The sequence below is a fragment of the Vombatus ursinus genome, unplaced genomic scaffold (genome assembly GCF_900497805.2).
Source record: "Vombatus ursinus unplaced genomic scaffold, bare-nosed wombat genome assembly UNPS02014893.1, whole genome shotgun sequence".
NCBI classification, from domain to species: Eukaryota; Metazoa; Chordata; class Mammalia; order Diprotodontia; family Vombatidae; genus Vombatus; species Vombatus ursinus.
The window spans coordinates 7,773,241-7,790,435 of NW_020954671.1; the positions used below are offsets into that span (position 1 = coordinate 7,773,241).

A 17,195-nucleotide genomic window follows, 5' to 3' on the forward strand; every position below is an offset into this window, starting at 1 on the left:
TTAGAACTAGATAAGTAGATTTAAGAATGATAAGCATAGAGACAATCATCGAATCCACAGGAGATAATGAAATCACCAAGCAAAATACGATAGGAGAGGATGACAAAAGCCAGAGCCCTGTGGAACATCCACAGTTAACAGATGTGACTTGGAGATTTAGCAGTGGTCAAAAAGTAGGTGGGGAACCAGGCAAGAGGAGTGTCATGAAAATCTAGAGAAAAAGTGTATCAAGGAAAAGAGAGTGATTCACATTGTCAAAAGCTGGAGAAGTCATGAAAGAAGAAGACTTAGGAAAGGCCATTAGATATGGGAATCAAGAGATCATATACTTTTGGAGAGAGCAGTTTCAGTTTTGTGATGAGGTCAGAAGACAGACTGTAGAGAGTTAAGAAGAAAATGACAGGGAAGGAGGTGGAGGCATCAATTGCAAATGAACTTCTCCAGAAGTTGTTCCACAAAAGACCAGAGAAATGTGGGATAATAGTTACTGGAAACAGATGTGAGGGGTTTTTGAGGATGAGGGAGACATGGGAATGTTTGTAGGAAGCAGGGACTCAATCAATAGGAAGGGAGAGATTAAGGATAAGTCAGAGAATATGGATGACAGAGGAGTCAGTCTAGTAGAGAAGACAGAATGAAATGGGATCACTATTGAATGTGGATGGGTAAGCCTTGGCAAGGAGAAATGCTTCCTCTTCATGTGAGACAGGGCTGAAGGAGGACTTAATGGGTGAAGGCCCCTCCGTAATGTGTGATGAGGAGAAGGAGAGTAGAGAGAGGTTCAGCAGATGGCTTCAGTGTTTTCTGTAACAGAAGGCTGTGTTTCACAAGTATGTGAGACAAAGTTCTCAGCTGATAGAGTAGGAAGAAGGGGAGCCATGGGAGTTTTAAAGAGGGATGAAAAGGTTTGAAAGACCACTGTCATGAGTGGGATGAGTTAATTAGGGATATGTAAAGGGATCTCCTTGCAGCAAATGAAGACCCAGTTGAGATTATATAACATTGATTTTTAGTGCACTAAATTAGCAAGGTTTCATTATTTTCTTCACCTTTGTTCAGTAGACAGTGGGAGTAATCCAAGACTGAGACTTGGCAGGGTAAGATCAACAATATGATAAATTAGTTGCTGTTCATTTGTTTTTCAGTCATGTTCAACTCTTCATGACCTCAAGAGGAATTTTCTTTGTAAAGATACTGGAGTGGTTTGCCATTTCTTTTTGCAGCTCATTGTACTGATGAGGAAACTAAGGCAAACGGGAGCAAGTGACTTGCCCAGGGTCACACAGCTAGTAGGTGTTTGAGGCCTGATTTGGACTGATGAAGATGAGTGTTCCTGACTCTAGGCCTGATGCTTCTTCCACTGCACCACCTAGTTGCCCCGCCTTGATAAAGGAGACAAGAGAATGAAGAAAGGACAACGTAAAAGTTGAACTATTTCACCAAGGGGTCAAAATGGAGAAAGAAGAAAAGGATAGCTAGTGCAGGGGTTAATTGCCTGGGAGAGAATGGAAAGGTTGAGTCATTGGAATTCATGGCATGGATAAAGAATAGGGTTTGGTGTTGGAAGGCAGATAGGGAGGTAGAATCACAATGATTGGTTATATAAGGGCACCCAACCACGTTGATCCTCAGAGGAAAAAAACACATATTTCTGAAAACATGTTAATAATTTTTTAAAAAGAATACTAATTGAGTATGCATTTTAAAAAATCAATCAATAACCAAACCCAAAATAAGCACAAAAGAAGTTTTGAAAATTATAGTAAAAATATAAATAAAAGGACTACAGAAATGATAAATGACTAAAAATCACTTCTTTGAAAAAAACTGAGAAAATCATTAAATTTTTTGCAAACTTGATTAAAAAAAGATGGGAAAAACAAATTACCAAAAAAATTTTTTTTAAAAACCCAGCTGAGCTAAAATCACAACAAATAGAAGAGATATAAAAATAATTACCATAACCTACTATACAAAATTTTAAGCTAGCCAAACTGAGAATTTAAAAGAAATGGAAGATTATCTGAATTTTAAAAAAAAACATAACATGAAAATGATATACTAAAAAATCCAATTTCAGAAAATGAAATTGAACAAACCATTATTGGTGGAGAGACCATGGTTCACATTTACTTGTAAATTTTATCAAATATTTGAAGACCAATTAACTAGATTTACAGATTCTAAAAAATTGAGATAAAAACATAGTATAATAATTTTTGTATGAGATAAATATCTGAATACATTTGGTAGAGAGGGATAAAGCAAAGGAAAGATACTAAATGCCAATAACACTATGAATATTGATGTAAAAAGTTTAACTAAAATCTTTTCCCTCTCAAAAAAAGATGATAGCAATGTATTTTTAAAATTATTCACTATGACCAAGTTATACTTAAACTAGGTATTCAAGATGGTTTAGCATTAGAAAAATAATGTAATTAATTGTGTTAAAAATAGAAATACATGATTATATCACTAAATGCAAGCTGTTGATAAATAGAACACTGATGGAAAGGCAATTTTAAAAAATGATTAATTTTTTTCTAAAACCTAAAACTAGCATTATTTGTGATGGGCAAACATTGGAAGCCTTCACAATAGAAGGTCCCTATTCCCACTAATATTTGATAGAATTCTAGAAATGATCAATGAACAATAAGATAAAAAAAATTAAAAGCATAAACAGCAACAAAGAAGAGGAAAATTAGCAACTATTTGCAGCTGACATGAAGATTTACTTAGAAAACTAGAGAATCAGTGAAGTCAGTTAATAGCTACAGTAAAGTAGAAAATTAAATCCACAAGAGTCATTAGCTTTTCTATATAACAATAACAAAACTCAGGAAAAATAATAGGAAAAGAAATTCCTTCAAAACTTCTAAAAAATGCAGAAAATATCCTCGTGGCCATCTACTAAAACATATTCAAGACTTACATAAATAGAATTATAAAACATTTTTTCAAAAGAAATAAAGACTGAAATAATTGTAGAGATTTTCAGCGTTCGTGACTGAGGTCTGACAATATCAATAAATGATGATACTACCAAAATTAATTTATAAATTTAGTGCTATAACAATAAAACTTCCAAGCGATTACTTCATAGAGCCAGACAAAATAATAAGATTCATTTGAAAGGTAAAAAGGCCTAAAATTTTAAGGTAAGTATGAAAAAAGTAGGCAGTAATTTTCCAGTCAAAATAAAATATAAAATCCTTAAAGACAATGACTTTCTTTTCTTTTTTATATCAGGCAGCTAAGTGGTGCAGTGAATAGAGTGCTAGGCCTGGAGTCAGAAAGACTCATCTTCCTGAGTTCAAATATGGCCTCAGACACTTACTAGCTGTGTGACCCTGGGCAAGTCACCTACTCCTGTTTGCCTCAATTTCTTCATATGTAAAATGATATGGAGAAGGAATTGGCAGATCACTCCAATGTCTCTGCCAAGAAAACTCCAAATGGGGTCACACACAGATAGACATGACTGAAAACAGCAATGATACCTAGAATGAAGAGTGTCTTAGCACATAGTTAATACTTTATGAATTTGTATATAATTAATTGATAGCTTAGTTAGTTAAAATATAGTTTAGTAGAGTATAACAAATTAGCAATACAGTGAAGCTAATTAACTTAAGAAGAACCAAAAGCAATCAAAGTTAATATTTCTGTATTTTATAAACTGGAGAACATAAAGTTGTTTGGAATATTCCCCAGTTTACAATTACTGATGAGAAAACTGGAAATAAGTTTGGGAGAAAAATAGAAGAGCAGCTTTTTATACCATAAATTAAAAACAAAAAGATTCAAGAGATTAAACATAGTTTTTTTTATGGTTATTCTTCAAGAAATTGGGTCCCCCATCTCACCCATCCAGGCTAGAAGTATGACCACTCATGAAACTTGTCCCACTCAGAATGGCCCAGAATCTTTGATCTGCCCAATTCCCAACCTGGTTAGTTCACTATTCCTTAGGCAGACTGATCACCCCACCCATCCAACTATCAGAAGATCCTTATATTGGTGTTGGATTAAGTTCAGAAATCTGAACAGCCTTAGCTTTACAGCAGCTCAGAACTCCTGAATTTAAATGATCTGTCAATCATGGCTTTCACTAGTAGCAGAGAATATAGTCATACAGCACCTTGCCTGACAGGTACATAAATTTTTTTACTAATTGGATGAAAATGGGTGGGAGTATGATCAATTACTATGGCTAGGGGGAGAATTCATAATGAAACAAGGGATAAAGGTCACCAAAAAAATAGGTAATTTTTGTCATAAAACTGAAAAGCTTTTGCATAAACAAAATCATTAAGAATAAGAAAGAACATTTTTGACTGGGAAAGTATTTTTGCATCAAATACATCTGATAAGGGGAAAGAAAGGAAAAAATCATTTATTAAGTACCTACTGCATGCCAAGCACTGTGCTAAGCATTTTACAATTACGTCATTTGATCCTCACAATTAACCTGAGAGGTACATATCATTGTTTTCCCCTTTCCTTTCAAATCTTTCTTACAAGGGAAAGCTCACTGTGTAGGGGATATGGAGAGGGATATATTCAAAGTGAATGTGAAATGATGAACAAAAGGCACCAATGAAAACAAAAGAGAAAGAAAGGAGACAAAATAAATTTATAGTGAGGGAGAGAATGCATGCACAATTAATTATGATTATAATTAGAGAGGAAAACACCTACATGTCTACGGAGAGAGGAAAATATCTACACATAGTTTCAGGTTTGAGCCACTTCTTTTCTTTTGCATAAGCCATCTCTCCCTCCTTCAAGCAAAGTGGAACATGGTTCAATGGATACTCAGCAAATATTAATTGATCATGACTAAAAAGAGATTGCATGCTCAGGGCAGCTGAAGAGAAATGAGCAGCTAAGCCCCGGTAAAAATGCCACAAACTTGCTCCAATTTTGTTTCAGTACTGCATAATACTTCATAAGAAAAAAATGCACAATTTAAGCAGGTATCTGGACCCCTAGAATTTTGATTGGTGACTCATGAAAATTCCTTCTATTAAGACCATATTCTTATGATTCAGAAACAGACAGCTTTTTCTTTATGTTGTTCTATGTAGATGCAACTTATCATGGATCTAGAAAATAGAGAGGCCTACAGACAAAGAAGATGGAATTCTTTCCATCACTGCCCTTCAAAGGACACTGTAGTAATTTTCCAGTCTTATTCTACACAAGGAAGCATACTTTCCTTTTCTTTTTTGAGCACATAAGAGTTATAGTTATCAAAAATGTCATTTTTGGTGATATTACCTATACATATTTTCTGACCACTTTAATGAACGTGAGTATCTGTTGTAAAAGAACTGATAATATATAATAATAATTTGAGTTTCTAAAATAGGTCATTTCATTGTGCAATGTGAGTCATGAAAGGGCATGTTATTAAATATATATGTGTATACTATTATGACAGTAATTTCCCATTATTGCTAAACATAATTGTTTAAATATGACACATAGCAACCTCACACCGTAAATAAAGCACAAATTCTTAAATTTTTTTCTGTATCATGGACCCCTTTGGAAGTCTGATAAAACCTATGGAATAACATTTTATTTTAATATATTTATTCCTCAGAATAATATTTTAAAATGAATGAAGTAAAATATATATGAAAACAAAAGAAATGGAATTATATTGAAGCATAGTTTATCTTTATCATCATCATCATCTATCAAACCCAGTTCAGGGACCCCAGGGTTAAGAATCCCTGCTCTAGAGTATGTTTAAGGCCCTCAGAACAAGAAACTAAGGTATCTGCCAGTCACATCCATTGTATGTGTAGGTTGACCTTAAGAGCTGATGCAGTACTTTAGATTGAAATCCTTGCATTTTTGTCTGTTGATTCTCTCTGTAATAAGTTTTTGACTTGGTCTTTCCAAAACTTGGTTACCAGCAAGTGAAGTTTTTTAAAGGTCATGAGGCAATCCAGTTAATATTATTTCTAGTCCCAAACTCTACAATCTTTATCATTTACTTAGAGTGCTTTGCTTATTGTATCTTTACTACAATCCTTTACTTAATTTACTCCCTTTTCAATTTTCCTTGTACTACATTTGTGTTCATGTTATGTATCCCCCTCTCTGGTAGAATGTAAGCTCCTAGAGGGAAGAGACTATCTCAAACTTCTTTTGTTGTTGTTTTTTAATTTTAATTCAATTATTATTTTAATTAATATAATTAATTAATAACAGCAAAGTGCCTTGTGTTAAAAAAAATTGCAAATTGACCTAAAAAAGAAACATAAATAAGTGTTTCATTTCTCAAAAAAAAGCTATTACAAGAATGATACCCTGTTGGGAAAAACTGTAGAATGGGAGCCAAAATTGGAATTTTCTAGTTTTACTATTAGTTCCCTGGGCCTTAGTTTCCTTATGTGTGGGCCAAATCAGATTATCCCTAAGGTCCCTTCCAGCTTTAAAATTCTATGGTACCTTCCCACATTAATGTGACCTAAAAATGGCTACTGTTTTATTGACATAGAAAACAACTCTAGGCCATATTACAAAAAAAGAGTGGATAAAAATATTTACATATATTATATATAAATATATATGTGTGTGTGTGTGTGTGTGTGTGTGCTATATATGTACATTGTTTAGTTGTTCTGTCATGTCCAACTCGTTGTGACCCTATGGACCATAGCATGCCAATACTGTCCATGGGATTTTCTTGGCAAAGATTGGAGTGGTTTGCCATTCATTTCTTTCTCAAACATATGTATGTATGTACATATGTATGTATATATGTATGTATATAGATGATAGATAATGTGTATATATATATTTATATATGTATATATATGTGTTATATATGTATATATATACAAAGAGAGAGTGAGTTTTATTAAAGCTTTCTTAAAGCTCAAAACGACATTAAAATTTTTGAGGAACCCAGTTAATAATCTAAATCATGATGATATAACTGCGCACTCTGTGAAAATTTTAATGGATACTTCTTACCTAAGATGTTGGGCTGGGTTATACATGTTTTTCCTGTCCCCAAACTCTCAAAGCTCTTACTGTAGGGCTCAGTGCCTTGAGGATACTTTAATCAATATTAAATCAAGGAGCAATTTTCCTCCCTTGCCCTTCTTCTCTGAATTCTCAATGTGTCTAATCTTATTTGAAACCATTAATGTCTGTTGCTATTCTTTGGGAAATGCTCTGGTATATGGCTTTGTTTTTAACATTTTATAAATTACAGACTTCTACATCTTAAACAATTGTGGGATGGATGGCAGTTGTGGCAGAAACACTGGGGTTAATTAAAATTATATCAATGTCAATTTCTATCTATCTAATTGATATCTGAGCCAATTAGGAAATCCAAACCTTTCTCATTAACTATGCAAAATTACTAAATTAACTCAGCCACTATTTCCTCTCTTGGAACCCTAAGAAGTTAATTACACTTCATTCTTTTTTCAAACCCACTAATAGACTGACCTGAGTTTAAATTCAGACTCTAATATTTACTACCTATATGATCTTGGTCAAGTCATTTAAACCCTATTTGCCTCAGTTTCCTCATTTATAAAATGAGAATATTAATAAGATCTACCTCCCAGAATTGTGAGGATAGAATGAAGTCCTTTTGGTAAGGCAATTTGCAAGTCTTTCATTATTATAATTATTATACATAATAATAATAATGATAATGATAATGATAATGATAATAATAATACTTTGTGGCATACTAATTTATGCTGTGTTCCTCTATTCTGTAATAGTATCTATGCTAATTTATCTTCCATAATCAATTTTACATTTGTTTACAACTAACAGTAAAGGTTTTTGTAGTTGTTATTTTGGTCTGGAACTATAATTCATGGTTCTGAGGGAAACCCTTGTGTGAAAACTTCTTCTGCTAATGCAGACAAGCAACTCATTGGAAGTTTAGACAACTGACTTGTCCATGGTGACTCAGCAGCTTTGTGCCAGAGGCAAGTCTTGATATAAATCTTCTTGACTCTAAGGCCAATCCTTTTTCCACTAAGTCATGCTGCTTCTGAATTGTTTTTAGCTATTTTGAAATGTTTCACAAGAGAGGCAATAATTTCTGATGAAATTTCTTAGGTGCAGTTTTCCAAAAATGTATTTCATTATTAGCCACAAAAGAGTCATCAGTCTGCCTTACAGGCTATAAGTTAAATTAGGAGATCCCTTCATATAAATCAAATTTCTGTTGCATTCTTCAATAAAAGAGACAAAGGTGATGAAGACAGAGGTAATGAAGACTAAGCCCTCAGCTATGTTACAAATTAAAGCTTCTCTAAACCTAAAGTGCTTGTAAGATATGTCCATAAAGATAATTAATTTTTGAGATGGAGTATTCTTTTAAAGGGCTAAAGGATAATATGCTCTTTGGCTTGATTACGAAATGAGAAAACGGTTTTAGAGAAAGCCAGGAACATCAAGCATTCAGCAAGCTTTACTTACCTTCCCATTAAAAAAGAGATAGATAGATAGATAGATAGATAGATAGATAGATAGATAGATAGATAGAGATATAGATATAGATATAAATAGTGAAAATGTAAGACATTGGTTTTCAATTAATTATATATTTGGCATTAAAGCAATTTTAGGAAATTTTCCGTTTTAATACAGTCCATTAATTTATCCTCTTAGTTTTTTATAACTTGCTTATCTTAGAAGACCATGAAGGTTCATATTTAAAATAATACATAGTAAATTTTCCTTACCTTTTTCCCCCTAAAAAAGTAAAAAGGAAACATAAAGTTGTGTTACTTTATCTTTAGAGAGATGTAGCTCTGCAAAGCTAAATCAAATTTCTCTCTTCATCTTATATGTTGTGACAGGTTATTAACATTATTACTATCACGGTGAACATAATGCAACATACCCTTTTCCTTAGATTGCAAGTGAGAGTGAGGTTTCTGGAGAAGGAGTTTGCAAAAGCTGTGTAGAAGTCCAGGACTTTGAGCAAGGCTTCCCGTTTGATGATGTGTAAGTCACAGTATGTCAATGCCCGGACATTGGCACAAGCATGGGCAAGGGTGGTTTCCTTCCAGAAGATATCTCCAAACACATCACCTTTCCCTGGAGAGCACCACAAAGGATTTATTAAAATAACCCATCAAAGAAAATTTAGAAGCTGAAAGCATGCTATATTTAGACACACATCTTTAGACCATTTACACACAAAACCAATAAGAACCATCAATCTTTGATGAGAAAATCCATAGATGATTAAAAAAAAAGAAACTTGTTTCACCAGATAATCCACACCCTTATCAACTTTAATATTTTCCAACCTGTTCAGAGCATTTAAATTCTGCCCAAGTTAATGTTGTTATGTACTAGATAGAGTACGGGCCTTAGAGTCCAAAAGATCTGGTTTCTAATGTTGTATTTGATACACACTGGCTATGTTACCCTGGGCAAATCACTTAACCACAGTGCAACAGGAAAATCATTTAGAGTATTAATTAGAATTTTCAATTTGTGTTTATTTATTGGGGGGAAGGGGAAGACAAGTTTCCCACTCTACTCTGAATCACAGGTTCAGATCCCCAAATGAAAAAAGGCATTGTTCTAGGCATTGAAGATACAAAGACAAAATTAAAAAACAAAACAAATAAAAAACAGAGTAGTGCAAAAGAGCTACTAAGGTTTTAAACTAACTGATAAATTCTAACCTTGAGTTCTGGTGGAGATGATAATGTTTTTTTGTTTTTTGTTTTTAGGCAGTTAGGGTTAAGTGACTTGCCCGGGGTCACACAGCTAGTAAGTGTCAAGTGTTTGGTCTGAGGCTGGATTTGAACTCAGGTGCTCCTGACTTCAGGGCCAGTGCTCTATCCACTGTGCCACCTAGCTGCCCCAAGAGAAGATAATGAAAATAGTTATATCTTGTTTAACAGAAATTCAATATATTAATGATTATAAATATAAGCAATTAAACCAAATAACAGATTCAACATTTTGTTGTTGTTCAGTTGTGTCCAATTCTTAGTGGCTCCATTTGGGGTTTTCTTGGCAAAGATACTGGAGTGGTTTGCCATTTTCTTTTCCAGTTTATTTTATAGATGAGGAAACTGAGGCAAACAAAGTTAAGTGACTTGCCCAGGGTCATGCAGTTAGTAAGTGTCTGAGGCCAGATTTGAACTCAGGAAAATGAGTCTTTCTGACTCCTGATTTGGTACTGAGCTTAATGAAGTATAAAATCCCTTCTGGCTGGTGACAAGACATGGAAAGCTAACGTATGAACTGGACAACAATAGGTAGGTTGCTTATTGTGGAACTAGTTAGTATTATCCATAGCATCCCTATTGTGGATGACCCAAAAGACAATAGAAAGACACATGGTGGTCTAAGTAGGCTGCAGCATATTACCAGTGATGATGTGAGTCTAGGAAGAGGTATAAAAGGCGCTGAAGACATGCGTGAGCAAAAAAGAAGGCAAGCCATTAATGAACTGAGAATGAGAGACACCAGCCTCTGTGATGAACTTTCTTTTCATCATATATTAAAAGGCATAGAGAAGGCCATGAATAATGTGCTATACAGATTATCTGGGAGCAGATAAGTATAGATGTACATGGACAAGGATTGCAGAGGATGAAAAGAAATGGAGTGGTTGTAGCCCTTACCCATGGAGGAAGTGCTTACATTGACAAAATAATAGAATCAAATATTTACAGTTCGAAGAGATATCAGAGGGCATCTAGTCCAAACGTCTCATTTTAAAGGTGAAAAACTGGGGCTTATAGAGGTTAAGGTCACACAGATAATACCCTGGAGAGGAATGAAGACATAGCTGGCCCTGATGTCCTTAAAATGAAGGGAAGAATGAGCCAATCAGATGCGGAGGAACAGAGGGTACTACCAGAGAAGTGAAGACCAGGGTTCAGTGATCTTCCAGGGTGAGAATGTAGAGAAAGGCTTGCAGCACAAGAAAAGTAACCTGGAGGGGGATGTCTCTGAGTCCAGCCCACTATTATTAAGCCTTGCTGCCTCTCAGGAGAGGTCTTCTTTCTCAAAGTCAGTAGTTTGACATTCACAGGTGAAAATTTTGGATGCAATATAACGTAAAGATAAAGAAGCATTAATTCTACCCTAAATCTATTTCAAATATTTCAGCAATTATATTATATTATCAAAAAGTGAATTTAAAAATGAGAAGTTGCTCATTCCTTTAATCATTGCTACAGAAAATTTTGAAAAAAAATACATGCAAAGGGAAAGTCCTATTTCAGCTCTCCAATATCTCATGAACTATCACCACAAAATTTTTATTGAAGTTGTGAAAGGAAATTATATTGCTTACAAATAAGTTCTCTGTTTTATAGGAGAACTGGAATTTCAGTGTTTACATTGTTAGTACAGTTGCAGTATAATCAGGTAGATGACACAATGTGCTGGAACTGGAATCAGAATGACTAGAGTTCAAATTCAATATTACTAGCTTGTGCAGCCCCAGCCACATACCTTACCCTCTCTCTGCCTGAATTTTGTCATCTGCAAAATGAGGATAATAATAGTACCTACACCTCCATGAGTTATTGTTAGGATAAAATGGCATAATAATTGTAAAGCACATTACAAATATTGAAACTGTATATAAATGCCAGCTATTATTAGTGGCATTTTGATATGAAAATTTTACTTTTATTCTATAGCATTAACTCAAGAAAACACACACATATGCATACACAAACCAGTATTTGAGAAAAGGAAGAGTTTAGAAAATTATTCTTATACTGCAAAATTCCTTAAAGACCATGATTTAAGCAGTGGGGATATAACCTCCACTGATGCAAAACACACAATTTTTTATGCCTTAGTAGACATTATAATGAGTTGCTGGGACTGAAAAAAATATTCTCTAGTGGCCAACCTTGTGATGAATCTTCCAAACTTTCTCCACCATGCTCCAAACCCAAGACCTTCATTTCTTTCCGTCTTACTCCTTTTGGCTTCCTTTTATGTGTTATCTTTCCCATTAGAATATGTTATTTTAGGGCAGAATTTGTCTTTTTTTCTCCTTATATTTGTATCCCTGGTACTTTGTACAGTGCTTGGTACATAGGAATTAATTAATAAGTACTTGTTAATTTGACTTGAAGAAGGCTTACGTTCAAGTTCCACTTTTGATTCCTACTGAATTTGGGACTGGGGACAGTCACTTAACTTCTAAATGCTCAAGGTAGCTCTCTAAAACTATAAAGTGTCATAGTGGTTGCCAATATACATTGTTGAGAAAGTGTCCTCAACAGGGCTATTATATATACATGAAATCACAAGTGAGAGGGGGTCGTCTGAGGGAAAATTTTGATTTATGAGATTAACATGTTTGTTTTTAATGAAGCCCCTGACTGTGCCTCCAGTGTGAAAAAGAGAGCATTAAAATAAGCTCCTGGTTAAATTTAGGGCTATGTGTTCTGAGGCTCTCTTCTGTCATCCCCCTCCTCTCCTGCATAGTATAGTTCACTAGTTATTAGCAAATACTATCTCAAAATTGAATGGAAATTAACTTATCTTTACCTGGGGACAAAACCTACTAATTAAAGTGGAGATACCAGATAAACAATTCTAATCAATCACTCCCACTTAGCCCTGATAAGTTTATCAAATGAGAACACTTCCATTGAGTCCCTCCATAAATAAAAAGTATGAATGCAGTTTGAGCAGGGTTGAGATAACTCTTTGGAATCAAAGAATCAAAGACTTTACATTAGATTTGAAGTTAATGATCAATATTGAAGTCCTTGAAAAGACTTCTTTTGTATTTATCTCAGTTGTTAATTAATTAATTTATTTTTTACTTTTTTACATTTTATATTCAAGTCATTGATCCTCTCTTCCACTTAAGTTGTTAATATGTTTTTCTTTCTCTATATTTGATAGAATACATTTTCAGAGATAATATTTTTTCTTCCCTAGGAACATTTAGCTACATCCCACAAATTTCATCTATTGTCTCATCATTGTCACTCTCTATGATATATTCATTTTTCCTATGTTTTGCTCTTTGATCTATTAATTATACAGTAAGACATTATTCAGCTTCTCTATAGTCATAATCTTTTACTCATTTCCTATCTTAATTATTTTACTGTGTTATGGTCCATAAAAGATGCTCATTATGTCTGCTTTTGTATCCTAATTCATTAATTTTAATGTCTAGAATGCGATTAATTTATAAAGGTAGAAAAATCATATATATTCTTTAATAGTTACATTAAAAAATCACCAGATATCTTTTAAATTACATTTTTTCTGACAAGTTGTTGATCTCCATGTGTTCATTCTTTTTCATTATTCTTTTGAATTTATTCAGCTCAATATTTTGAATTCATTTATCCTGCAATGAAGAATTTTAATGACTTCTACGGTCATTGTTTTGTTAACAGTATTTTATTTGAAAATTTACTGCTCTAAGAATTTAGATATTTTTGTCATCTAGTGAATATGTTTAATAATTATATATTTTTTCATTGACCATACTGTTTTAAAAAATGTAATGTAGTTTCCTTGATTCTTTTTCTCAGTTTTTGCTTTGTTTTTTGACTTGTGATTTCACTGATTTAAGCATATAAATGTTTATTTTTCCTTTATCATATGGTATGATTTATCATTGCTTGAAGAATACATTTTGCTCCAGTCTATCATTTTCACTCTTTAAGTATCTGTTTGTTTTAAATGTATCATTTGTGTGCAACTAACAATCTTCCAATTATCTTTTTATCTGGGGCATTTTATCAATTTCCATTTAGGGTTATAATGGATTTGTTTGCATTTTCTCTCATTGATTTATTTCATATTGTTCTTTTCATTCTTACTTTAAGTTAGCCTTTAGTTTGTATGGTTTGTTTTGTATACACTAAGATGATCTGGGTCTTCTCCCATTATCCACATTTCCTACCTAGCCCACCCACCATTTCTTGTTACATTCCCCAAATGTACGTCTAATATCCTTTTTTTTCTTTATGTCTTCAGTGATTAGTGCACCTGGTCATATCTTTTTTCCTATACTTTTTTTCTGTTCCTTTCATGAGGTCATGCTACTAAGTTAAATGCTAAGTACTGGTACTAAGTCTTAAGTACCTGGTGCTAAGGTACCAGGTAATTTATAATCAATTTTTGAAATGTTGCCACATTCCTTATCAAGGAATGGTTAGCAAATGAATGCAGAAATAGCAATCTAAATTAAATAAATGAATATTTACCAAAATATAAATTGGCTAGACTAAGAGAAAAAATAGATAATTTAACTCTATTTTAAGAAAGGAAATTGAACAAGTCATCAGTGAACTCACTAAAGGTAAAAAACAAAAACAAAAATTAAACCAAAAAAACAAGACCAGATGGATTTACAAGGGCATTCTATCACACATTTTAAGAATAATTATTTTCAATGCTAAATAAAATGTTTGAAAAAATAGGTACAGAAGGAGTCCCACTAAATCTGAGCAGCTTAATTGAGGCCCAATGGATCTTATATACAGAAAGATTGTGGGAGGGATCTAGGAGTGACCAAGCAGTTTGGGGTGACTGGAAGAGGGGTCTAGGGAGGATCTTGATGGGAGTGACTGGGAGGTCTAGAATGAGGTCTAGTTAGGATCAAGGGTGGGAAGTAGCCATCTAAATTAAATAAATGAATATTTACCAAAATATAAACTGACCAGATTAACAGGAAAAATAGATAATTTAACTCTATTTTAGGAAAAGAAATTGAACAAGTCATCAGTGAACTCACTAAAGAAGAAAAAAAAACAAAAACAAGACCAGATGGATTTACAAGGGAATTGTATCAAACATTTTAAGAATAATTAATTTCAATACTGCATAAAATATTTGAAAAAATAGGTATAGAAGGAGTCCTACTAAATTCCTTCTATGACACAAATATGGTCTTGTTACCTAAATCAAAGAGATTCAACACAGAGAAAGAAAATTATAGACCCATTTCCCTGATGAATATTTATGCACAGATTTGAAATAAAATGTTACCAAGGAGATTACAACACTATACTGAAAAGAATATATACTATCATGAAACTGAATTTATAACAGGAACACAGAATTGGTGCAATATAAAAAAAATGAAAAGGATGATTGACCATATCCATAACAACAACAAAAAACAATAGCAAAAATAATATTTCAATAATATTTCAACAGATGCAAAAAAAAAATCTTCTAACAGAATACAAAAACCATTCCTGTTAAAATGCATTTAGAAAGCACAGGAATAAACCGAACTTTCCTTAAAATGAAAAGTACTATCTTTCTAAAAACAAGAGCAAGCATCATATCTAATGGGGATGAACTAGAAATCTGCTAATAAACCAATAAAATCAAGGCAAAGCAAGGATGCTCATTATCACCATTAGAGTTCAGTATTGTATTAGAACTACTACCTATAGCAATAATGCAAGTAAAGGAAATTAAAGGAATAATCACAGGCAAGGAGGAAACAAACAAACAACAAACACTTGTAGATAATATCATTGCTTGCTTAAAGAACACTAGAAAGTCAGATAAAAAACTAATCAATACAATTAACACGTCAATAAAGTTGCAAAAAAATTAAACCACACAAATCATCAGTATTTCTGTACATTTCTAACAAATGTACATTTCTGCACATTTCTAACAAACTAAGCAGGAAGAGTAAGAAAGATAAATTCCATTTGAATTAACTACAGATAGTATAAAATATCTGGGATTCCAGCTGCCAAGATACACAAGACTTATCTGAACACAATTGCTAATTGTTCATGGGTAGACCAAGATAATATAACAAAAATGACAATACTACCTAAGTTAATTTATCTATGTTGTACCATACTAATAAAACAACCAAAATTTATATTATAGAGGTAGAAATATAATAGCAGAATTCATCTGGATGATTAAGGTCAAGAATATTAAAGGAATTATTATTTTTAAATGGGAAGGAAGGGAGCCTACTAATACCAAGTCTCAAAATATACTACAAAGCTGTAATCATAAAAAAAAATTGATACTGGATAAGAAATGGAAAAGATTAAGTATATAATATACAGAAAGAAATGAGCATAGTAATCTTGTCTTTGACAATCCAAATATTCCAGTTATTGGGACAAAATTTCACTATTAATAAAAAACAAACAAACCTGTAAATCAGTCTGGCAGAAAATAGACATAAACAAATGTCTCACAATATCTATAAAGATAAGCCAAAATGGTTGTGTGCTTTAAACATAAAAAATAGTATCACAAGCAAATTAGTACAGAGAAGAAATTATGTCAGTTATATAGATATGGAAGAGTTTATGTGCAAGCAAGAGATAAAGAGGTCCATAGGAGGTAAAAATAGATAATTTTGATTATATAAAATTGAAAAGGTTTCAAACAAAACAATGTATTTAAAATTAGAAAGAAAAATATGAAACAGGAAATATCTTTGCAGCAAGTTTCTCTGCTAAAGATATAATTTCTAAACTATATAAGGAACTGAATCAAATATGTAAGAAAAAAGGTTGTTTCTTAATTGAAAAGAGATCAGAGCTTATTAATTGCAAATTTTCAGAAAAAGAAATAGAAGTTATATAAAAAAAAAATGTGCTGACCAAGATGGCAGAATAAAAGCAGGGACTCCTCTGAGTTCTTACCCAAAACCATCCAAATACCTTTAATTAATGACTCTAAACAAATTCTAGAGCAGCAGAAACCACAAAAAGATGAAGTGAAACAATTTTCTGACCCAAAGCAACTTAGAAGGTTGGCAGGAAAGGTCTGTAGCACCAGAATGAGGGAGAAGCACAGTCCAATGCAGGTCATGCCACCACACACCCAGCCCCAGCAAACCAGTACTTGGGGTGACTAAATCAGTGGCAGCATGGCAGTTTCCAGACTTCTTACCCTGCAGATGGTAAGTGGATCAGATAATGGGTCAGAAGGAGATTTACAAGGGTCCATTTGCTGGCACCAGGGGCAGAACTGTGTTGCATTGCCTATAGTTAGATCTGGATCACAGTCCTGCACCTTAGTAGAAGAACAAGAACAAGAACAAGAAGAACAGGAACAAGAAGAACAAGAGCAAGAACAAGAAGAAGACGATGATGACGAAGACGACAATGACGACGACGACGAAGGAGAAGAAGAAGAAGAAGAAGAAGAAGAAGAAGAAGAAGAAGAAGAAG

The 17,195-nt window shown here is 33.3% G+C and overlaps 1 protein-coding gene across 1 annotated transcript in view; it reads right to left on the reverse strand.

Moving 5' to 3' along the window:
• Nucleotides 1-17,195, reverse strand: part of KCNH5 (potassium voltage-gated channel subfamily H member 5) — a 446,545-nt gene that overhangs the window by 58,331 nt on the left and 371,019 nt on the right. Inside the window, exon 11 of the mRNA XM_027842861.1 lies at nt 8,909-9,105. Within this exon, the coding sequence (XP_027698662.1) occupies nt 8,909-9,105 (197 nt within the window). The remainder of the gene's footprint in view (nt 1-8,908; nt 9,106-17,195) is intronic.